General features: G+C 31.0%; 1 protein-coding gene across 1 annotated transcript; it reads right to left on the bottom strand.

Moving 5' to 3' along the window:
- Nucleotides 1-17,993: 17,993 nt before the first annotated feature.
- LOC130949220 (uncharacterized) lies at nt 17,994-19,937 on the bottom strand. The gene is made up of 5 exons (XM_057878003.1): nt 19,845-19,937; nt 19,554-19,760; nt 19,366-19,458; nt 19,167-19,274; nt 17,994-18,383 (listed from the first exon to the last, which is right to left on the bottom strand). The coding sequence occupies exons 1-5, from the start codon at nt 19,935-19,937 to the stop codon at nt 17,994-17,996; spliced, it is 891 nt and encodes a 296-aa protein (XP_057733986.1).
- Nucleotides 19,938-25,446: the final 5,509 nt, after the last annotated feature.

The following is a 25,446-nucleotide window of genomic DNA, read 5'->3' as shown; positions in this document are numbered from 1 at the left end:
GGCCAAAGTGATAGACAAACAGCCGTCCAAAAAGATTAAAATGATGAAAGAGTAGGCCATCAAAAATTCAAAATGATATCTAAAATATTCTAGTACCAAAAAATGAATTTCAAATAAATAGAACTCTCTGCTAGTGTCTAAAATAGTATACCAAAAATATTATGTACATATAAAAGTTTAGCTATTATGTATTTATGTATAAATAATATATATGTTATTTAATTTATTTTTAAGATATATTTTGTATTTTAATTTATATTTTATATAAATGACTAATTTAATAACTAATTTTGTATATATATATAACATGATTAGATATTATACTTTTTAACTATTTTCTAAAATTTATTTATAGTTACATTGTTTTATTAAATATCTAAAATTTTTCAAGTGTTATAACAAATCACAAGGGGTTGTTTTTTTTAGAATATATTTTAATTTGTGAATGTTAATTTTTTTGGATACTATTTTAATGGTTTACTTAAGAATAAGAGTATACAGAATTGATAAAAAGGTGAAAAGGATAGAAGAGAGAAGAAGGGGAGATTCAATTATTCAAATGGAAGAAACACGTAAGGTATATTTCCTTCTTGCTTTTTGGTGTGTTCATATTATGGTAGTATTATATCTATAGACAAATGTGGCTTTAATCAATTTACTTAGCTTATGGAGAGTTGCTGTAATCATCATCATAGACAGCAATAATTTGCATTCGTTTTAGCTTTTTTCTTTTACCTACATTCGGGGTAACCTCGAACTTTTCCGTTTAATTTATTTCAAGCATGACCTTTGATCCAAGGAAAGTCCTTGCTCTACTAATTTTTCAAAAGGCACTTTGAAAAGTAACCGGGATTAATATCAGTAGCATCTTTTCTTCTTTATTTTTTTTTTTTAAATTCGGATCCAAAGAATTTTGCTAACCTAAGAACACTTAGTAGAAAGTTTTTTTTTTTTAAAATCTCTTTATCTCGCGTAAGATAGTAAGATACATCGACAACGATAAAATAGGCTATGTTTTTTTATGTTGTTGTTAAAAATTTAAAATTAATAAATAATAAAGTCAACCATGTTACAAAATATTTTCAAGAAAATATGCACATTGAGAAAAAAAAAAAAGATTTCATTTGATTTATTTTGTCAATTACCAAAATTATATCACTAAATCTTTTTGTTACCTCCTCCTATGCATGCAAGACTTTCGTACTAATGGCTCGTCGCTGCATCATTGTTATTGACGGCGAAGTAAACTTAAAAAATAACCTATTCAGGAGAGATAAGACTTTAGCTCAGTGACAAACTATGAATTAGGAAAACTTTTTTTTATTTATTATCACATACACTTTCGACATGACACTCAACTATAGGACAGATCCAAAAATATTATTATGAAAAGTTAATAAAATATATATAATATTAAAAAATTTTGTAAAAAATTATATAATTAAGATATATAATAAAAATATACAGATATAAAATATATTTAAAAATATAAAAAAATATGTAGATAGTTTTTATTATTAAAATAGTCAATTTTTTGTATTATAAAATTTATTGATAATACAATCTGTGTCAAATTTTTCAACAATTTTTTTAATATAATTAAAAGACAATTAACAAAAAATTCATCTTTTATTTTATTTTTTAGTTATTCTTTAATTACCATCATTATAGATGAAAAAGATCTCTCAATTGTAGCTGTTGAAACAAAGAGAATTAATAGTAAATGAATCAAAAATGATTGTCACAAGAAGAAAAAAAATCCACTTTATTGGATTTGAAAATTTTTATTTAATTAAAACATATTTTTTTAGATTTTTTAATATTGTTACTTATATTTTAGATATTAGAAATTATTAATATTTAAGTTAAACTGGACTGTTATTTATACTAGACTAAATATTAAACAATTTTTTTAAAAAATTAAATCATATTTAATAACTTATTACTATTAATTTTAAAAAAAATCTGGGGAGGGAGGACGAGGCTTCCACTCGCCTCTCGTATGTCCGTCCCTACTCATTGATACTCGTCCGACACACGTATCTTAATAAAAAATAAAAAAATTTCGAACATACTTTGACACACCTAATAAATACCATCACGTGTTAGCGTATCCAATCTTATTCTTAACATGTATTTTTGAAATGAGTTTAGAAATAGTATATATTATTAATTATTAAAACAAAAATTATTTTAAATAATTAAAAAATATTAAAAATAATTAAAAAATTAATTTATATTTTAATAACAATAAAATACTAAAATATCATTACAATTTATCTAAAAAATACTTTATATTTTATATATATACCGTGTCTTCATATTTTATAAAAATTTTAAATTCGTGCGTTCGAATGTTCTGTATCATATTGTGTCCTACATCCGTATCAATGTGTATGCATCATTAGTGACAAATCTTGGTGATTCTTAAAGTGTTTTATTAAAACTTAAAATTTGACTTAAGCCAAATAGTGTCATAGGTGACAAATCTTGGAGATTCTTAAGGTATTTTATCCGAATTTAAAATTTGACCGAGACCAAATAGTAAATAAAAGTCTTTAAATATTGTATATATGAGTATAGTTAAATTTTCTCAATTTTTTTATTTGAAAAAATAAAATGTAATTTTTTATCCTAAATTTTATAGATAAAATTTAAAAAATATATAAAAAACATTAAAGAATTAGATATTACACTTTATTCATTTAATTAAAAAAAATTAAAAAAATCTATTTCCCTAATCATATAATATGCGTAAATTTATGATATTGTAATGTCTAGAATAAAAAAAAAAAAACACATCCCCAAAATCAATTGTCTCCAAGGACCAATAAACACATCCCCAAAATCAATTGTCTCCAAGGACCAATTCTTATCACATGGCATCATGCCATCATCACAACCAAACCTCATCCAGCCTAGACTGAAACCCAAACTTATCCATCTTAACCAAATAACACAAGAGTAACCCGCATTAACTTACAACTTTGGTTGAGGCTAATCTAGCTCACAAACGTACCTAACAAAGGAATCTTTTTCACCTTAGCAACCTAGGTGGAGTCCAAACTGGGCAAACTTAACCTCTGCATAATGAAGTAAGGTTTCTAAATCTATAGGTTGCACATTTTTCGGAGCTACCTATCTTTGGGAATTAAGAAAGGAACTCTGCTAGGAACTAATAGAGTATTTGTACAATAAAATATTTGTATAATGTATACAATGAGCTGTTTGTTTGACCTAATATAAAATAAAAATAAAATTTACCCATATTTATCCTAAATTCAAAAGCGCTGTTTGTTTTGACCACATAATTCCTAATCCTAATTTTCATCCATTCCTCTTTTCTGAACAAACGGTCACCTTACCCCCAAAAGCTCTCCTCCTTTGCCGCTGAACATCCCATCCCCGCGTCTCCACCTTCCCAGAAACTTGCGTCGGCGTCGATCAGAACCGCATCGCCCTGACTCTTTCGCGTGCCTCTAGCGTCGCTGGCAGCAACTGCTTCGTCCATCAGCGCCGTCCCGAGTTGCAGTGCCCAACCTCCGTCGCACGTCGTCCGTGGCTGGTGGCAGCTGCTTCGCCTAGCACCGGAACTCCGCTGCTACCCTACGGGCGCTCATCTTTTGTCATCTGCAGTTCTCAGCGCCAGTCACACGAGCCGGTTGCGTGTCTTGCGTCAGCTTGGGGCATGGGTCCTGCTTCTGGCGTCCACTAGCTGAAGCTGTGAGGACGTACCGTCATCGACAGTTTACGGTTATATAATTCATTTTCATGATTCCTGTTTCTGTTGGATCTAGCTGTAGATACGAATTATGTTGCTGGGATGTTTGATTGTTCAAAGTGAAAATTTCAGATGTATGTTAAAATTTCTATATACTGGAACGTGTGGCATAATATCTGGGTGTAGATGGTTGCAATTGTCTTGTTTTAATGTTAGCGCGGGAAGAGTCACAAAAGTTCGGTTTAAATAGCATAGTATTTTTTCGTCGCTATGTGGTCCTTTGCATGCAATGCGGCGTTAATTAGTTGACCTTTGTCGACCTTCAGTTCACAATATATGGATGGTTACTTTAGTATGTAATCGGATGGTTGGTTTCCATAATCAATCTTCTAATTGCTTAGCTAAACATCTTCAGTGTTTTGATATTATAATATTCTTTGCAAAATATGATGATGCTGTTTGGTGCATGCAAGAGTTAAAGAGATTTCGTTGTATGATTATTGATTTTGGGATATGTATTTTTAGTAGTTACTATTTGTTTGGGATGAATCTGTATAGGCATTGAACATTATTAGCGATGCTTATATACTAGTGATGCTTGATAACAAAAGGTTAATAAGTTGAAGAATTATATAATGGACCTACACTTGCTACATAGCAGCTATATATACCTTCCATTTGTTGGAACCTGGCACTTTCGGCTGGTTCTGTTTTTTTTTTGATATCCTAATTACCAGCCTTATAGAGATGGAGATTGGATGATGATGACGTTTTCAAATTTGAATTTAAGATTACATTCTTTTGTCTCTTTCCATCCCTAGAATTGAAGGTCTCATCGTCATCTTACTGAAGAAAATTATTGCCTTCTTATTTTAGCAAACAGCCATTCAAATTCAATGGATGAAGCAAGTTTTGTATTTTGAGTTGAGGATTTCAGCTTTTGGCCTTGTGTAAATGTGTTATAGTGTGTGGTCATATTTTCTCTCTTTTCAACTCATTTGCAACATTATTTAAGCCCTCCATACACCACTCATATCTTCTCTTTAATTTTCTAACATGTTTAAAATTTGTAAAACGAGGAATATAATGCCACCAACTTAAGGGCTCAATTTTATGGAAATGGAACACATATGTGTGCTATTCTTCGATATCGATTCATGGAGGACTAGACATATATGTGGGACAGCTTTTTGGCAGTGTGAGGTAGAAGAACTCAGACGGTGCGAGTTCTTTGGTTATAAACTTTTGCATAGCAAATCGCACGGTTCGATTTGTATGCTAATGAGAATTAAAATTTTGGAAGGTTGAAATCGGACCCTCCGTGTTGCTTTAGCTTGGTTTTTTAATATGAAATGGGACAACAAATTGCATGGTCCAAGTTCCATGCTGAGAATTTGAATTTGGGAAGATTAAACTCGGACCTTACGTTTTGTGTGAGCTTGGAAATTTTTTATATGAACTGCTAGATGAAATCGCATGGTCCGATTTCATTTTTTAATACTTTTTTGAATCAGGTTAACCTAGTCGAAGGGTGCGAGTTCGTTAAAAAGGCCTATATAAAAGTGTGAAGTGAACTGGTGGTAGCTTACTTGCGTTTTCTTCCGCTTCTTGAACGGCTGCTTCTTCTGTTTCTTCTTTCTTGTTTCTTGATTACTTGTTTTGAACTTGAATATCTAGTAGTTAAAGTTATGCTTTTTTTGTGATTGAGAGAAATGAGTGACAGAGTGTTACTAAAAGTGTATTATTTTAGTCAGATTTTGCTACAAACGTCTGAAGGAGTAAAATTTATTTGTGAAAATCCGCTAGATGTTATTATTCCTTTTATCATCTCATTTGAAGAGCTCAAAGGTGTGATCTGTGAAAAGATTGATTCTGAGAAGGCAAGAAAAATATCCTGTATTCTATATAGATATCACATACCAGTGTTTGGTGGATTCTTCCAGTTTCAAACCAAATATGTGACGGACGAAACGAGCATGCAAGAGATGTTTTTAATGTATATTGAAAACCGGGCTCAGATCTCGTTCATCGAGTTATATGTTAAGTTTGACCAATACATATATTCCTAATCAAAATTCTCAACTTACAACATCTACCATAATATCTAATATTAATTACTGATTTACTATCATTTAAACATTTTTTCCTCAATTATCAAAAAATATTACTAACCAGTATATGCCATCCTTCATTTTCTAACAACTATAACAACAATTAACTTGCTAATAATGATGATTACAATTAACAAAATTTAAATATTCTAATAATAATAAAACCTAACGTGCTTTAATAAAAATGATCCTACTAATTATTCAGTACTAACAATTTCTCACAATAACAATAACATTTAACTTCATCCATAACAGTTATAGTTAATAATTTTAAAAAGATTTAAAAAAAATAAACGTTCTTTCCAAATATAATTATAATTAAAAATAATAAAAAATTTAAAAAATTACATTCTCTATAAAAAATCACTATCATTCTGTTTACATTTTTAAATTCAAAAACTAGCAAGCATAATAATAATAATTAATTTCCTAATAATAATATTTATAATTAAAAATTAGTAAAAAAATTTCAGCAAAATTTCAAAAAAAATCTAACAAACATTGAGAAATCCTAATAATCATTCTATTTATATTCCTAAATTGCATTTCTAACAACAATCATAATAATTAAATTTCTAACAATAATAATTATAAATATAAAAAATTTAAAAAATTCAAAAATAAAACTTACATAATCAGGATGACTGAGATAATGAATAATATGAAGCTCAAATCGATCAACATCTTTAATTTTATTTTTTTGGCATGATTTTCTTTCTTCCAACATGCAACTTTTAGAACCGGAGAAAGGAAGAAGAAGAAGGTGGGAGTGAAGTTGAAAGTGAAATGTGAAAGTGATTGTATTCGGATGGTGATAGTAGGTTGCTTGGGTCTTTGTTTGGTTTCAGGGCACCGTTTGGGGAGACGCTGCTGCGCGACGCGTGTCTAGGCTACATCAAATCGGACCGTGTATTTGGTGAAACGTAACTCGGACGGTCCGTGTGATGAATGCAACTCGCAGGGTCCGAGTTGTTGCTACACTGACACCACAAAATTGTGAAGCACACCCCTCCCCATATCAGAGTCCAACACCTATCATGCATCCATATGCAAATTAAAAAGCGCCAACTTAAGTGCTATTTCATTTCACATAAAATGAGTAACTATACAACATATAGGTTAAAAATATGAACAAACTTACACGTGACTCCTTTTCAAAATAGAAAAATAGTACATGTAAAACATTAGCATAGTTTCTAAGACTTCATTTGGCAATAATTATTTCAAGATAAAAATCACCTAAATATTTTAACTGTCTTCATCTTCTTTCTTAAAAGAAATATTTCTCTAAAAAAATTAAATAGTAAAATCAAATTCATGTTGACATCTTGAAGAATTAAACCAAAATTTTTTTTGATTGAATAGTTTGTATCATAATTGAGTAGCCCCACCACAACATGTAGACCAAGTCTTCACTAAAGTGTTTTCTTGTTTGTTGGACGCATTTTTTTCTCCTAAGCAACTATGCTCAGTATATAAGTCATAGTAAAGATGGTTACTCTAAGGGACACATGGATGGTTAATTTTTCTAATGGTGATTGCCATTTTGATTTTATTATATTGACAGCATGTTTGAGTCAGTTGATGTTTGATGTGTTTTTTTTAAGTAAACAAATGTATACGTGATGCTCAAAGCGGGTTTTGGTGTGAAATATTTAGTCCCAATTATAACAGAAATGGATGGATCATCTAATATCTATTGGGATGGTTGGTTTTTGACGTAAACATTGCTTTCTGGGGCTACCATGTTGCATTGTATAAATCTAATTTACCTTGATGATTGTTGTGTTCATATTTGACTGAGTTTGGCATTTGAGACCCATTAAATTCTTGCGGAATCCTTCATCTTTATGGTGTTTGTTGTTGGTTTTTTTTTCTTAAGGGCTTTGGATTGGGTCAAAAGTAACAGTTGGATATTTTTAAATGTTTATTTGTCATTTATGTTTTTATTACTTGGTTATAAACCGAACAGCATCTTGCATTGGATTGCAGAGGAATTAGCTATTAACAGCGTTTCAACCGTCCAGAATTCTACAATTGAAAAGAAGAATCAGATAGGTAAAAAGGTATCTCACTATTTACTGCATGAAACAAACTTGTAAGGACAGTGGTCCTAATTTTCAAGCAATTGATTTATGTTTGTTTTTATTTTTCTTGGCTTGTTTGAATCATGTAGATTTTGTTAGTTATGATTTTTTTAGGTAAGATTTTATTTGAATTATGATTAGGAATAGTTACTAATTGTAACGCTCTGTGATCACTTTTAATTAATTTTGATTTTTTTTAATGCTTATCAAGTTAAGTTTATGGCATTTCTTATGGTAGTTTGTGATAATTCATCTAATAAGTTAACATGCTCGTATTGCTTGTAGAAGTAAATGGGTTGTGTTTATTTTATTTGATTAATATCATGATTTTCATATGCTTGTATGTCATCTATATAGTTGTGCTAGTTTGCGTTTTTTTTACTTTTTTCATTCTTTCATGACCTAATAATTCATATTTGTTTATTTTTCAATGTTATTTCATCTGTTTTTTTTTTTCTAAATAACAGATTCGCATATTGGTCTTTGAGTCCCTTTGAAGCTTTTATTTAGTTCAAATATGTATTTTTGTATTATTACTTTCATTTGAGAACTCGGTAATATTTTTATGAACCACATAATTTAAGTAGTTTTCTAGATGTTTGTAGCGGTTTACAAGTGCTGATGAGCGACTACGACGCTTTGTGCGCTTGTGGTTATCTTGATACGTCCCTATTTGAGTTGATTTAATTAGTACACATAAGACAGATGGTTACTTTAAAATGTATCTGGATGGTTCTTTTGAACTCAAGTGATTGGGTTTCTTTTTGCATTTTGTTGAATTTTTAGAAACATGATTTTTTTATATACCTGTTAATAACAATTTGGCATATTGGTTTTTTGTGTCATTATAAAGCTCCAATTAAGCTAGTGTTTGTGGATGTCTTTCTTAAATTCTTCAATGAACTCATAATTTTGTGACGAATCACACGAATTTACGAATCTTGTTGATGTTTGTAGTGGACAACTAGTGTTGCTGGTCGATTAAGAAATTAAGTCTTATTGGCCATCACTAACAATAATGTAGTTAATTTTAAAGAGCATTGTGCTTGAGATTTTACATCTTCTATAGTTGAACAGAAAAAAATAATGACCAAATCTAAACAAAATATACAACACTAACACTTTATGTTATTATTATGTTACTATAATCAACACATGCACAAAAATGACTCTAATAAACTGACCCATTGTGTCGGAAGCATCACCACCACCATAGAAAGTGGCATGTCCACCCTGCTAACCACCACCATAGTCAGCAATGGCACCTTGAAAGTTGATGCCGATAAGTAAAACAATGAGAGCAACTAGAAGTACAGTTCGTGTATAACCTTGTGGTGATGAATGACGATGTCAGAGGGTGAACCATCGCCGGCTGGGAGAAATCTTCTCCGACTGGGACGTCCACGGCTGCACGAACAAAGCAACCCTCACGACGGTGTTGCACGGTCCTTCGCAAGGCTATGCGCGATGGTGGCTGTTGCGGGTAGTTGTGGGGTGGCACTGTTGAGAGAAGGTGAGAATTTTCGAGAAGCAATTCCCTGTAAATGGGGGAGAGGGTTGGCAGTTTTCAATTTTGCATTGTTGACGGTATGGAATCCTTATTTAGGTTGAATTTAAAATTTGAAATAAATAATAATTAATTACTTTAATTATCATTTGATTTTAATTACAAAAATATCTCATTGTACACATTGTATAGCAACTACATTGGCTCTCCATACTTTTTCTTAAGAAAAAATAGAAACTACTCTATTACCGAAATAGCTTTTGTCTTATTACTAAACATGCATGAATAATTCTAGAGACCTCTAATCTACCTAATTTTTGGCATGGAGAAACAAGAGACAAAGATATTTCCAAAGATTTTGTTACCATGCCCGTCCAAGCTTTATGAAATTAGTTATGCACTTTAAAGTTAACTATTTTTGGTTTTGAACATTCTTTGGCCTGGGTAACTTTAATTCTAAAAATTAGAAAACTCTCTATGAAACTAGCTTTCATCTAAATTTAGTCTCACTCAAAATTATGGTTTGTGGGTTGAGATTTGAGAATGAAGCTTTGTAAGTTGTTGCCTTTGTGCAATAATTCTGCAAAAAATCATAATTTACTAAAGTCTAATTGACAACTCAAATTTCCCTTAATTTTCAAACCTGTGATGACATTAAATTTAGTTTTCAAGCTTCAAATTATAGTTGGAAAAATCTTAAAATATTAATTCTACAGAGTCTAGCCAATACTACAGTTTCAAAAGCGCTAATTACAAAACATTTAGTAACTTGGCATACCAGTTATGCGTATAACTCTAAATCAAAACCTAATCCAATCTTTAGACCTCAACCCTAACCTTTCTAACATCAGCTCTATGAACATCCAATTGGATCTCCTTTCTTCCAATTTTAGATCCACAATACTAATTACTCATCCTAAACTCAAATTTTTTCATCAGCACCATCAATTCTAATCTTAAAACAAAATTTTATTCATGTGCAACTCTAATTTTAGCCTTTTATCATTCCATGCAAGATCATCAATCATTATATAATCAACTAAACTCTTAAATCTTTCTTGATGATGGGGCAATTTGTGAAGTTTGGTAGTGAGGAGTGGTTCGAGCAATGGAGAAGCGGTTACAATCTTCCTTCTTGCTCCTTGTGGTGGTGAAAGTGGGGGTGTTAGTGGTGGTTTCTTCTTCCTTCTTCAAATGCAAGAGGCTACCCAAGTAAAACTCCAAAGTTTTGACTACTTCCTTTTGAGAAAAATGTGGTGTGTGTGATAGGATAAAGGGCCAGCGAATGAGATAAACTTGAGTGCTGATATGGCACAAGAGCAGAAAATGGATGAAGGATTACAAATCTAAAAAGGGAACCCAAATTATATTATTAATAGAGACCACTTGAGTGATAATCCATACAGTACTAAGAAAAGGGAGTAAAAATAGAATTATAAATAGGTTCTTAAGAGACTATGTTAGTTAGGCATATTTTGGTATTGATTTTTTTCTTCTTATCTAGCTTTTTTTGGAGATATTTTCTTTCTTCTTATTGCTCATTCTATTCTCTATGGCATTCTGTAGGTTTAGAAATTTAATGGAGGTTTAATTCACTCTTCTACTTATTCTACTTTATTTACTCTTAATTTGTTATTTCAATACAATTTTCCTTTGCTAGTTCATAGACCATTTTTTTTGTAATCCCCTATACTTTCACATATTCATATTCTTTATTAAATCTATCATTCCTTATCATTTGGCGCTTTCATTGAGCATGGGCGACGACACCTATACGAAGACGATGGATGCTGATATTCGAAAACTATTTGAGTTGGTGGAATAAAATTCACAGCAGATTCACCAAATGTTAGAGGCTAGCAAATTCCAAAGAGAGATTCTACACCATTTCTTCCAACAGATCCTTTAAAAATTGGACAAACAACCAGTTGTAGTTGACGCTAGTCTAAAGGATGACTAGGCTATGGTTCGAACTCACGAATAGAGACACCGCACCAACAACATCAGCAACCCTATCCTCGACGCCTCAAATTTGATCTCCTTTGTTTTGACGGCATGGATGTGCTCGATTAGATTTTTAGCGCCGACCAATATTTTGATTACTATCAAATTGAGAAAGAGGAATGCATTAGAATTGTTGCTATGCACATCTCAGGCTCCACCATACCATGGTTTCAAATTATACAGTATCATACTCAATTTCTTTCTTATCATGGATTGAAATGTGCAATTGAGGTTGAGTTTGGCCCCCTCGTTGTTCGAATCATCTCGTGAATCACTCTTCAATCTAACTCAACGTGGTTCGGTGATGGATTATTATTCAGAGTTTACTGTCATCACCAATCACTCACAATTCGAACCACATGAAGCGATAAGAGACTATTTTATCTGTGGGTTACATCAAGATATCTGTCGTGAGGTGAAAGCTCAATGTCCCCATAGCTTAATGCATGGAGTGAGTTTGGCTAGACTTTACGAAGATAAAAACACACTTTTTTTCCGTCCTAACCCTGCACCTAATATTCATGCTCTAATTCACCACAATCAAACTACTACTTCCGTTACTAAAACTGCTCCCTGAACATCATCACCTCCTTTACTAGTGACCCACTTTTAGACCCACCTTAAACCCCAATTAGAACTTGGAAAAGTAACTTTATCCAACTGAGCAGTAGCAACGCCAGGAGAAGGACTTGTGCTTTTGGTGTGATGAGTGATTTTTTCCAAGCCATCAATGCCTCAATCGACATTTCATGCTCTATTAGTTGGAAGAAACTGATGAGGCAGATTCTCCATCACAAGAGCAACCACCTGATGGTACTGAGGAGAATTCATTGTTGTTAGAATTGAAAAATCAGGTAAAAGACCTGCACTATTTATCTATGAATGCAATTAAGGGGGAATCTGGAATGAATATCTTATGTTTGTCAGCTACAATATATGGATTACCAATTCAAATATTGATAGACGGGGCAGCTCAGATAGCTTTATTCAACCTCAAATTGCTAAGTTTCTTAAATTGCACATGGGACTTGCTCCAGGTTTTTATTTGATGGTCGGTAATTTTGCTGTGATAAATGTAGAAGGGTGCATCCCTTCAGTCCAAGTTAAAATGCAAGGCCATAAAATTATTTTACCTGATGTCTATGTGTTACAAGTGGTAGGTGGAGACATGGTTTTAGGATATTATTAGCTTAGAATATTGAGGGATCATATTGCATATTATGATTCTCTTTTTATTCGTTTCTTACATCAAGAAAAGTTTATCATAATTTATGGTGATTCATTGCCACCCCCAACCTAAGCTCAATTTCATCACATTCAAATATAGGTGCAAATTGAAGTAGTTGATGAAATGTATTCCTTGCAAGTGACTGGGTCCAAATTGGGGGCTTTAGAGGAGTTTAAATGGTCTACTAATATGGATCCAGAGATGGTTGCATTTATCACATTATAATGATGTGTTTCAGATCCCTGTTGGGTTACCTCTTCCAAGGGAGCATGATCACAGAATTCCCTTGATCGAGGATGTAGGTCCTGTCAAAGCTAAGTCATATCAGTATTTTTATAGACAGAAAGAACAAATTAAAACCATGGTGCAGCAAAAGCTTAAGGATGGAATTATCCAGCTAAGTAAGAGCCAATTTTTCTAGTTCTATTTTACTTGTTAAAAAGAAAGATGGAACGTGGTAATTTTTGCACGAATTATAGGGCGTTAAATGCTATCACTATTAAGGATTCATTCCCTATACCCACTGTTAATGAATTGATGGATGAGTTACATGGTGCTAATTATTTTTCTAAACTTGATTTGAGATTGCGATATCATCGAATTTTGGTGCATCCTGATGATAGGCATAAGACTGCATTTAGAACTCATCAAGGACATTATGAGTGGCTTGTTATGCCATTTGGCTTGACTAATACCCTTGAAACATTTTAGTCTCTTATGAATGATGTCCTCCTCCCTTATTTGAGGAGACTCGTGCTTGTTTTCTCTGACGATATTCTGATTTACAAAACAACTTGAACTGCTGCTTCAGCTGCTGCAAAAAGAAACCTTATTTGATAAGCTTTTCAAATTCTTCTTTGGCACAAAGAAAATTGATTATTTGGGACACACCATTTCAGGATCAGGAGTATGTATGGATAATGCAAAAGTGTTGGTTGTAACTCAATGGCCGGTTCTAATAAACCAGAAGCAGTTGTGGGAATTTCTTGGTCTTTCTGGTTATTATCGCCATTTATTAATAATTATGCATCCATAGCAGCTTCTATACTCCCACGTACTCACATTCTCTATTAAATCTATCATTCCCAATCAGTGTGTGTTTGTGTGTATATCCGAAGAGGAGGATGGATTTCTCTCCTTCCTTTGGGAATAGAAGGCCAAGTATCGTCCACTTCTCTAATGTGATATAATTTGCCTCACATTGCATGTTTTTTATTTAATAAACTTGTTAGATTTAAATTTAAATTCAAACCCATGACTAAGTTTAGTTTTCATATATTATTCTTTAGTTTACTTTTTATTTATCAAGTAGCACTTAACAATTATTTTAATAATCCCATTAGGTAATCAACTAGAGTACCTGCCAATTTAAACAATTTTTTCAGATTATTAAAAAATAAAATTTTGAATTTTTAAAAATAGGATTGTAAACTTGTAATCATTTTGTCTTCAACCATCTGTCGCACTGCCGTTGTACCCTCAGCCGCATCAAAATATCTCAAATTTAAAAAAAAGAAACATCCAAAGTTTAATAAAAGAAACATCCTAACTTAACAATAGAAACATTTCAAGTTTTACAAAAAAAAAATTCCAAGTGTAACAAAAAAATCCCAAATTAAAAAAAAACATCCCAAGTTAAATAGAAAGAAATATCTCATCTCATAGTTACTATAAAAAATATAATAATCAAGCAAATTTATATAAAACATCTCATTTCGCAGACACAAGCGGCGTTACCTTGCAATCAGCGACAAACAACGGTTATAGCGTTGCTCGTTTTGTGCACCAGGCGTGAGGGTGGGTGCTGACGGACGTCGGTTCGAGGTCGGCATCAAGTCGTGCGGCGCAATGATGCTGCCAAGGAGCTTCTGTCATGTGTGTTGTGGATGACGATTTCGGTGCTAGGCGTGGTAGCCCTTTCGTGTGATAGAACCTTGATTTGTTTGGTTGGGTGTGGCGGTGATGTCTCTTGACAACGAAACTAACTGGAGAAAATAAAGTACGACACGGATGGAGATAAGAGAAAAAGGAGAGGTGCAGCTGTGTTTTTTTATTTTGAGTAATAGTGAAAAATCAAATTAGGATTATGTTTGGATAATGTCATGAGATTTTTTTTGTGTTATTAGACCTTTTTGTTGCGATCCACATTGTAGTTAATAAAATTATCTAATATCCGAGTTGATTTCCTAAACTTTCTTTTATTTTAATTTAGGGTGCAAACAAGCCTATTTGCAATTTACCTCAAAATGTAATCATTTAAAATCTAGCCATAAGAATAAAAAATTTAATAATCAAGCAAATTTATATTAAATTAAGCTTAAGTATTTTCTTTAATGAGAGTAAAAATATCACTAAGCCTGGTTAAAAAAAATAAATTTAAATTTTTATTTAAAATTATCGTTCTTAATCCGATCATATAAAGACATATTCTGTTGTCTTCTAGCACTATAAATACATCTAGTCGGTTGCATCATGCAAAAAAATAATATGGTTCTAATCAAATTTTAACGGATAAATCAGTAAATTCTTTATTATGTATAAATTAAATAGCTGACTCATGAAAATCTAACATAGTAATATTATAAAAAATTAATTCGATACTTATCAAATTTTAACATACAAATCTCTACCGTATAAATTATTTATGAATTAAAAAAGTCACATATAAAAGTCTAGTACATACATTAACAACAAAATTAATTCGGTTCTAATCAAATTTTAATAGATAAATCACTGAATTTTTAATTATTTATAAATTAAATAATTAACAGATAAAAATTTAACACATTACTTAACAAAAAAATTAATTAAATACTAATTAAATTTTAACATACAAATTACTATACTATAAATTATTTATAAATTAAATAAAGCACAGATAAAAGTATAACACATAAATTAACAAAAAAAATTAATTCGGTACTAATCAAATTTTAACATATAAATCAACTAACGCCTATTTAATTTTTTATAAATTAAATCATTCAAAGAAAAAAGAGTAACACATAAATTAACCAAAAAAATTAATACAATACCAATCAGATTTTAACATATAACTCACCAACATCTTCAAATTATGTATAAAAATACCCTAATCACACATCAAAGTGACATAGGATATGAACCGAACAACAAACAACTAATACCTAAAAAAAACATATAAAGAACTAACCTCTTCCTTGATACTTCCAGCCACGTGAGCAACACCATTTAATCGATACAAATAATCTTGGTTTTTCATGATCCTACCCCACTAGAGTATCCCTGTCACTGGATTCTCTCCTAGATCCTCTCAATTCCAACTACTCTAACACCCAGAAATACAATCCGTCCTTTGATCTCACGATTTATGTATTTACTTAACTCCTCATAAACCGTGATAGGGGTTTCACGGTTTATGCATAAATCCACTTCATAAACCGTGGTATGGGTTCTATAGTTTATGTGTTTTCTTAAAAAGCGGTAAAGGTTTCCACGATTATATAGAATTGTAATAGGACAAACATATATTTAGTTTTCAACTGTTACATTTGCGTAAATATGTCAATTGTTTTATTTAGATAAATTTCTCTTATTTACATGTTGATTCAATTTGCTATATATACTACACCAATAGTAAATTGTGTTATACCAATAATAAATCGAATTTAGTTCATTCGATTTATTACTTTTGCAGCATATATAGTAAATCAAATCAATTTGATTCTATATACTACTTATACAATTTTTTAAAGTTAATTGTTTGTTTATTATTCTATATTAACTTTAAAATATAAATATCAATAAGAAAATACTTTTATTTGAATTAAAAAATATCAAAAAATCAAAATAAATAAGAATAGAAATTCAACTTTTATGTTTTAGTTCAAATTCTAGAAAATCTACTTTATAAACTTGTGAATTTAAATCGGAACAATAAATAATTTCTAAAAATTTATTAAAAAATAAAAATTATCATTTGATTCATTAGCATCTAAAAAAATTATTATCAAAATTTTTTATGTTAAAAAAATATAAAATATAAATTTTTAAGATGACATAAAAGTTAAAATTTATTTATTGTTTTTAAATTTAGAAGTAATAAAAAGTTATATAATATAATATATGTGTATGTATAGTGTATCGTATTATACGAGTATCATTAGCTAATAACCTTTTTTTCTTGAATTATAAATTATTGTACTATTCTGTGTATGTATAGTGTATTATAGTACACGAGTATCATTTAATTTAATTATAAATTATTATACTAATGTATATGTATGTATAGTGCATTCAAAATTTAAAGTAATAACTTTTATACTTAATTCACTACAACAAATTCGGGCTGAGGCAACCCTTTAAAAACGTTGCTTATAATAAGAGAAAGTGTTGCTTTTGATAAAAGGCAACACTTTTCGACAAAAAACAACGCTTTTTGGGGAGTTGGCTATACGGCCGTTACCTTTGGTCTAAGGCAACGCTTTTGTATATTAAAGGGAACCCTTTTTTTGGCAACCTTCAAAAAACGTTGCCTTTTCTGCAAATAAAGCAACTCCGCGAAAGGGTTGCCTTAGAGCACCCAAACACAACGCTTTATATGAAACGCTATGGCAATACTTTTTACGAGTTGTATTTTCTAATATATAAAGCAACACTTGTCCAGAGTTTTTTAAGTTGCTTTTTCATATACCTAAAGCAACACTTGTACAAATTTTTTCAAGTTGCCTTTTCCTCCACCTAAAGCAACACTTGTCCAGGTTTTTTTAAGTTGCATTTTCATATACCTAAAGCAACACTTGTCCAAATTTTTTTAAGTTGCCTTTTTTATAGACATAATGCAACACTTATGTAGGTTTATTTACAGTTGTCTTTTTTTAATACCTAAAGCAACACCTTATTGAATTTTTCTTAGATTCTCTTTTTTAATATCTAAAATAATATTTTTTTTATCTTTGTTATATTTATATGATATTTGAAGAATATATAACACCCGCATTTGAATAAGATAATAATATATATTGCATATATATATATAGAAAGGTCTTCCAAGTACCAATTAACCTATATACTTGCTAATAAGTTACCAAGTCAAATAAATAATAAACCTAAGTAAGCAAAATACATGTTTTTCTGCTAATGAACTTAAATAAAAAAGAAACTAAGTTGTCCACTAAAAAACAAGAAGACTTTGTGCTTCACCATTGTGGCAAGAATTGTCTTTGTCTTCAGAAAACTTCTTCCAACAATAAGAAAGCTGTAGTTAAATTTAAATGAACAAAAAAATTATAGTCAAAACATCAGCTATACAATAATATGTATACTCAAGTGGTACAACAATTTAGCATACATATACCTATTCATGATTTGGTATATGAGTCGATGGAGGAGAATGCCGGGGAACTAAATTTGGATCTTGTGCACTATTTGCAGACGATTGCTTAGATCGCAAGAGAGAAAGCGCTTCATCAACATTCATACCAGGAGAAGTTTGTTGCAACATAAGTTTCACAATATCTTCCAATCCTTGCAGTCGTTGCTTATGGTCGTCTAATTCAGTTTTTAAAGTTGTTACCTTCTCTTCACTTTGTTTTTTGATTTCATCTATTTCTTTATTTTTCTTAAGAGAAGTTTTTATAACAGTTCTTCCATAACATCGAACTCTTCCTGGATTCTCTTTACCAAAAACTTTTTGAAATGCATTAGTAGGAGTTTCTCCAGCTTCTTGGAGATCATCAAGTTTATCCTATACACACAAATATATGATATGTCTATTTTTAGTGATAAAAATTCAATGAAAGAATCCAAAAACCTATTGATAACTAATAGGGACAGCAATCCAAAATAGCCATAAAAGAGCCATAAAACAGCAGTCCATGATAGCCATATAACATGGTTGTAAATTGTCATAGAACAGCAATAAAATCAACCATAAAACAGCCATGAAATAACCATAAAATAGCAGTCCATAATAGCCATAAAACATGGATAAAATAGCCATAGAACAGCAACTAAATCAACCATGAAACAGATATAAAATAGCCATAGAACAGCAACTAAATCAGCCATGAAACAGCCCATGAAACAGCCATGAAACAGCCACGAAATAGATACCACAAAACATAGAAAGCAGCAAGTCAGCAACCATGACAACCACAAAACAGTCATAAAGTAGATACTAAAACAACAACCATGATAGCCATAAAACAGTCATAAAATAACTGCCATGACAGCCATAAAATATGCATAAAATAGCCATAAAATAGCAACTAAATCAGCCATGAAACAGCCCATGAAACAGCCATGAAACAGCCGCAAAATAGCTGCCATGACAGCCATAAAATATGCATAAAATAGCCATAAAATAGCAACTAAATCAGCCATGAAACAGCCCATGAAACAGCCATGAAACAGCCGCAAAATAGATACCATAACAATAATCACGATAGCCATAAAACAGCAAAAAAAAATAGCATCCATGACAGTCATAAAACAACTACTAAAACAAGAAAATTATAGAGGAACTTACAATAACAGCTTGTGTTTCTACATCAAGTGTTTTCCCTTTTAGTCCATTCCGAGTTGCAACAAACATTTCAGCTTGATTTGGTTCCTCTTTGTTCTCTTTTTTCTCACGCTACAGATCAAGATAACAATTACAAAGTCATAACATACTAAAATTAGGGAGAAGTAACAAGTAGAGAATTTTAACTCAAATGTGACCTTACCAAATCAACACGCACTCTTGCAAAATTGATTGGGCCCATTTTATGCCTCCATTGTTGCTTCTTGCGATTTTCAGAATTTATAACACACATGGCCTGTGTTTAAAATAAACAATGATGAAAAAATATAAAAATTAAAAGAATTATACTTGATCATATCAAATAATAATAATTGAAATCCTCTAGCTCACTTTGACAGTTGGAATACTCCAATATGCAATTAGCTTCCGAAATTGTATTTCTGGAATTTCTAAAGGACGATTCACCAACATATCCTCAATATTTCTAGAATATGGTTCAAAATGCTTCTTTTTTATTCTTGTTTTGTAACGCTTCCATGCTCCTTGAACACCAGTCATCACCCATAACTTTGAAGATTTTGGAAGAATGAACTTTGACTACAAACACATCAATTTCATCATATCATATGCATAAAATAATTATTAACATATGGCATAAACATAAAGATAAATGGAGCTTACATTAATATACTTCCAAATGCGCTTTTTGATTTGCTTGGGCACAGCTTTCCAATTAGTGTACTTCAAGGTAATAAAATCACTATTCCTTCCCATTGTTCCAATAAAATTAGTTAAATCCTTCATGACAAGATGTGTCCTTCTCGTACTCTTTCCAATATAGCATGCAATCGTTCGGGCATGCGTCAATCTTTTTATAGTCAAGACCTAAGTCCCTCACCATAGTCTTGGCTTTATTGAAAGAAGCAGGAATATTTAAGTTAGGAATAGCCTCTTTTAGCAACTCCAAGAGAGAAGTAAAAGAGGCATTACTCCACCCATGTTGACACTTTAACAAGTATAGTCGGATGGTGAAAGACAACGTAGAAAACCCGTCGTAACCGGGATACAGTTCTTTGCTAGCCTCTTCAACCAAGTTATAGAATTTCTTTGCATCTTCATTCATACCTTCTTTTATCCCTTCCGCTTGTGCCACATCCCGAAATCTATCGTTCAACAAGGCGTCCATGTCGTCGTACGAGTTAGTCTCATTGTCACTGTCAATCTCATTATCGCTATCGCTATCAACATCCATGCCGACTACGCTTTCCCCATGATGAATCCATCTCGTATAACCATTAACGAATCCAAAGGCAATCAAATGAATATAAATTGTTTGTCTTTTGTGCCACAAGAAATTACAACACTTTGCACAAGGGCATAAGATTTCCTCTCCTTGTGGGTATCCGATGGAGTAAGCAAAGTCTAAGAAGTCATTGACACCGTTACTAAACTGAGCTTTATCTCTCGGTAAACTCATCCAATCTTTCTCTAGGTCTTAGGAAAACCTAATTATTCATATATTATTACTACTATCTAACTAATAACCATGTAAATAATAATGTTTATGCACAGTAAGTATATAAATTCATAAAAAAGGCACATCAAAATATTATTATTAAAATTAAGAAACAATGAAAAAGACACATAAAAGACATTCAACATGAAAAAAAAAACTGCACAAAGGTCATAATATACATATGAAAACATACAAGTATAAGTAAGATAAAAAAAAAACTTACGGAGTCATGGCTAAACAAATTGCAATCTTCAAGTCCTAGAATGTCCACGAATGTTCTTCAAACTCCTCTGAAGCAATCTTTCTGTATAACAGAGGAAAGTATCAAATTTACATTACTCCATGTGGAAAATAGAAAAATCAAACAAAAAATAATAATCGAACAAAAGTCCAAGTCACTATCCTGCACCAAGTACACACAAACACAAGCACAAAAGCTTATGCAATTTAAATAATCAAATAAAACATGCTGCTTGCCTTCTAAGCACAGACACACAAAATATAATGTCGCATGATTGAGGATAAACACAAAAATAGATTAGTGTCATTATCAAATATCATCCTCTGGTTCAAAAATAGATATTCCTTGTTCCTTTCTCTGCACAAAAAATGTTTCCTAGAATTTATGAATAAAGCCCAAGAGGAATGTCATGAACTTAATTCTGTTTTTGAGCGGCTGAAAAAAAATACAGTGAAAACCCAAGATTCCATAACTCTTTAGTTACAACTTTTACTACATAAAGTCTTGTAATTCATGGAACATAATACTAGACTATAAGAGTAACTGAAAGATTTAAAAGGTTCAAGGTAGGGTTTGTCTTGAGATCCAAGTATTTTAATTTAATTTATATGGTTATTTTTTTAATTATCCCTTTATCTCTCTATATTGATTTATATATTTCTATTGATTAATATAAATTAAATGTATGATTTGCATGCCCAATTTGTGTTGTGCTAATTGAACTTTGATTAAATTATATATATATATAAAGAGTAACATTGAACTATATGGGTTAAGATTTTAATTTTTCTAACTGCTTGATGTAGGTTAGATGCTTGGTAATATCTAAGAATTTATGTAAAAAAGAGAATAGGAATTGCACATACTTGTATTCAAAACCATATATACAATCAAGAACACAAGTACGGGCACAGCAATATGATTCAGAAGAATAAAGAAGGTCTGAATTGTGATATATTCTAAATCAGGATGATGATTGATGATATTAGCTGGCTACAATAACCCAAAAGTATGAAACTATAGCCATAGCATTCACCGCAGCAATTTAGAGAATTCTGACAAAAAGAAAAGAAATTGTGAAATCATATAGAGGATGTACCTTAACAGTTTTTGCAGATCGTCGTATTTTTCCCCAGGAAACAGCTTCAGAAATCAGAATTAAGATGCACAAAAATTCAGAAAACCCTAAGAAGCAACAATCAGAACCATGAAAATTTCAGAACAATTGAAATAAAACTCCTAAAATCAGAATTATAAAGAAGCCCCAAAAATTAAGATTCAATGCATTCAGAATTCATAATCAAAATAAAATTCAGCAAATTTAACAATTACTCAAAAGTCAGCAAATTTGGACAGATAGTAAAGGATTACAATTTCTTTGAAGTTTAACAAATATATATATATATATATATATATATATATATATATATATATAATTTAACAATTACTCATAGTGGTATATATCTAATTTAATTTGTTAAACTTTAGCAGGAAATTGATGAGGATTACAATTTCTTTCCGGACCTTGATTTTGATTTAGTCGATGAGGAAGATTTGCTTTCACATGAGTTAATAGCAAGTGAGGATCTTCAAGGGAAGTCTGCACTACAGGTATTAATTAATTATTTATTAGTTACTACATTTTTTCTTGCAAAAATATTCCATAGACACTGAAAATTATTACAGATTTTCCTATGACACTTTTTATTTTGTTTCCCTGCTAATTGCTAAATAACACCATTCACAGGGTATGAATGTGGATTTCTTAGGATCAGAAGCACAACCAAAAAATAGCTAGATGTCCAGGGCCAAGAAAGAAAATGTTTACCTGATGGGTTCACATATAGCTTTGGCAACTAGAATTCCAAGAACTGATGCAGCTCTTCCATTGGGGGTTTACTGCAAGAATCAATGTAAAATCAGCATCAACATGTGTTTAACTATAATTTGTATATTAATTTTTAAATGTTAAGAAAAAGTGGTCAATTGAAATAACATATATATACAAGTACACTAAAAATTGACTAATATAAATATTTTGCAGTGGTTGCCAAATACATTAAAAGAATTGGTTTCGTACATGCACTAAATGATTTGTTTGTGATGATTCAAGTTTTAGTAAACATTTTTTATTTTCTTTATTTTAAGTTTACAAAACTATTGATGTAATACTAGCTACATTATTAATAATAATATAGCATTAGAAACTCATACTCGGTTTATATATATTAATTAATAGTAGTCTAGAAACTAAATAAAACACTTTAACAATTACTCAAAAGTCAGCGAATTTGGACAGATAGTAAAGGATTACAATTTCTTTGAAGTTTAACAAATATATATATATATAATTTAACAATTACTCATAGTGGTATATATCTGATTTAATTTGTTAAACTTTAGCAGAAAATTGATGAGGATTATAATTTCTTTCCGGACCTTATTTTGATCTAGTCGATGAGGAAGATTTGCTTTCACATGAGTTAATAGCAAGTGAGGATCTTCAAGGGAAGTCTGCACTACAGGTATTAATTAAATTATTCAGATTTTTCTAACACTTTTTATTTTGTTTCCCTGCTAATTGCTAAATAACACCATTCACAGGGCATGAATGTGGATTTCTTAGGATCAGAGGCACAGCCAAAAAAGAGCTAGATGTCCAGGGCCAAGAAGGAAAATGTTTACCTGATGGGTTCACATATAGCTTTGGCAACTAGAATTCCAAGAACTGGTGCAGCTCTTCAATTGGGAGTTTACTGCAAGAATCAATGTAAAATTAGCCTCAATGTAGAATAAATTCATTCAAAAATTCTATTTTCATACTAAAATTTAGAACATTCCCAATCTTCATTCAAAATCAAAGTATTCAGAAAATTCAATTCATAGTAAATCAGAAAATCAGAAGCTTCTTACCAAGCAACACGCAGAGGAGGCGAAAGGGGGTTACCGCTGCATGTAGTGTTGTCTGAGATTGCGAAGAGGAGGAGGCGAGACAGGGGAAGAGGAGGAAGAAGGAGAGGGGTTTCTCGAAGGTGACTGCGACGTGGAGCTGAGATAGGAGGAGGAGAGCAACTCGCCGACGCCTGTGGAGGAGAGCAACTCGCCGACGCCTGTGGAGGAGAGCACCGCGTCGTCACCGACAGAGACCTGCTCTCGTACGCGAACGAGACCTGCTGCCGTTCGTGTCGCACCGTCTGGGTCGAGACCTGCTGCTGTTCGTGTCGCGCTTTCGTGTGCGCCGTGAGTTAGGGCTTCTCCCTTTTTTTCCAAACGGTGGGTGGTAGTGAGGAATGAAGCAATGGAAATGTGACCTAGCTAGTAGCTTTTCTTTTTTTTACTAAGTTATTTGATTGGAAAATAATTATTTGGAGGGAATATGATTAAAAGTTTCCCTCTAAAATTTTTAGCTATGAATGATTTTAGGCAATTTTTTATAAAAGTTATTTATTCAATTTTTTTATAACCCTTATAAAATGTTGTATTTTTATTTAAAAATGTTGTCTTTAATGTTTTATATTGTAATATTTTTTAAGTGTTGCTTTAAATATCAAAGACAACAATTTTTGTGGGTGGCCAAAAAATTTGTTATCTTTGCTTTACTCAAAGGCAACTCTTAAAACAGGTTGTATTTTCCTATTTAAGGCAACTTTTATTAAATGTTGCTTCAAATAAGGGTTATCTTAGACCAAAAATGTTGTAGTGATTTTATAAATTAAATGATAATTTTGTTAATATAATATTTTAATTATTTTTTAAATTACATATTATATAAATATAGTTAATGATTTTATATCGTATAATTTTTTGTTATTTTTTACTCTAAAAATATTTAAATTTTAATTCTTATGTTATCTTACAAAATTATATTTTATATTAATTTTTTAACATAAAAAATTCCGGTAATAATTTTTTAGATGTTAATGAATTAAAGGATAATTTTTAATATTTTTTAAAAATCGTTTATTGTTCTGTTTTAAATTCAAAAGTTTATAAAAATATAAATTTTCTAGAATTTGAACTAAAACACAAAAATTAGATTTCTATTCTTATTCGTTTTAATTTTTTTTATATTTTATTTGAATCCAAATGGAATAATTTTCTTATTAATATTTATGTTTTAAAGTTAATATAGAATAAATAAACAATTAACTTGATTCGAATTACTATTAATATAACATATTTAGATTTACATGTAAATAACATAATTGATTCAATTTACATAAAGATATTTCAGGACAAACATATAACAAAAATTGATTAGGATATTTGCATAACTTTAAACCCCATTCAGTTTATTAATATAAATTAAATTTATTAATATGTATGTGACGTTACGTAATTAGTTATTGAGTAAATAGCTAAATTAGTCACTCAAAGATTACACGATCTTGAAATTGGTCCCGGAAAGAATAAATTAATCAAAATTGTCCCCCAAAAATTTAAAAATGGTAACGTTAGTCCTTCCGTCTATTATTTGACTAACGGCGTTACCATTTGCTTACCTGGCTGTTAGTGTGACATGTCAG

The sequence above is a fragment of the Arachis stenosperma genome, chromosome 9 (assembly GCF_014773155.1).
Source record: "Arachis stenosperma cultivar V10309 chromosome 9, arast.V10309.gnm1.PFL2, whole genome shotgun sequence".
In the NCBI taxonomy this organism is placed as follows: Eukaryota; Viridiplantae; Streptophyta; class Magnoliopsida; order Fabales; family Fabaceae; genus Arachis; species Arachis stenosperma.
The sequence above is the reverse complement of the archived record's forward strand: the minus strand, read 5'-3'. Positions and strand labels throughout refer to the sequence as shown.

Coding starts and splice junctions, on each gene's coding strand:
- LOC130949220 (XM_057878003.1), bottom strand. CDS start 19,937: ATGGGAAGGAATAGTGATTTTATTACCTTGAAGTACACTAATTGGAAA. Junction 19,761..19,844: donor GCATTTGGAAGTATATTAAT/GTAAGCTCCATT, acceptor ATGTGTTTGTAG/TCAAAGTTCATTCTTCCAAA. Junction 19,459..19,553: donor GGAGTATTCCAACTGTCAAA/GTGAGCTAGAGG, acceptor TTTTAAACACAG/GCCATGTGTGTTATAAATTC.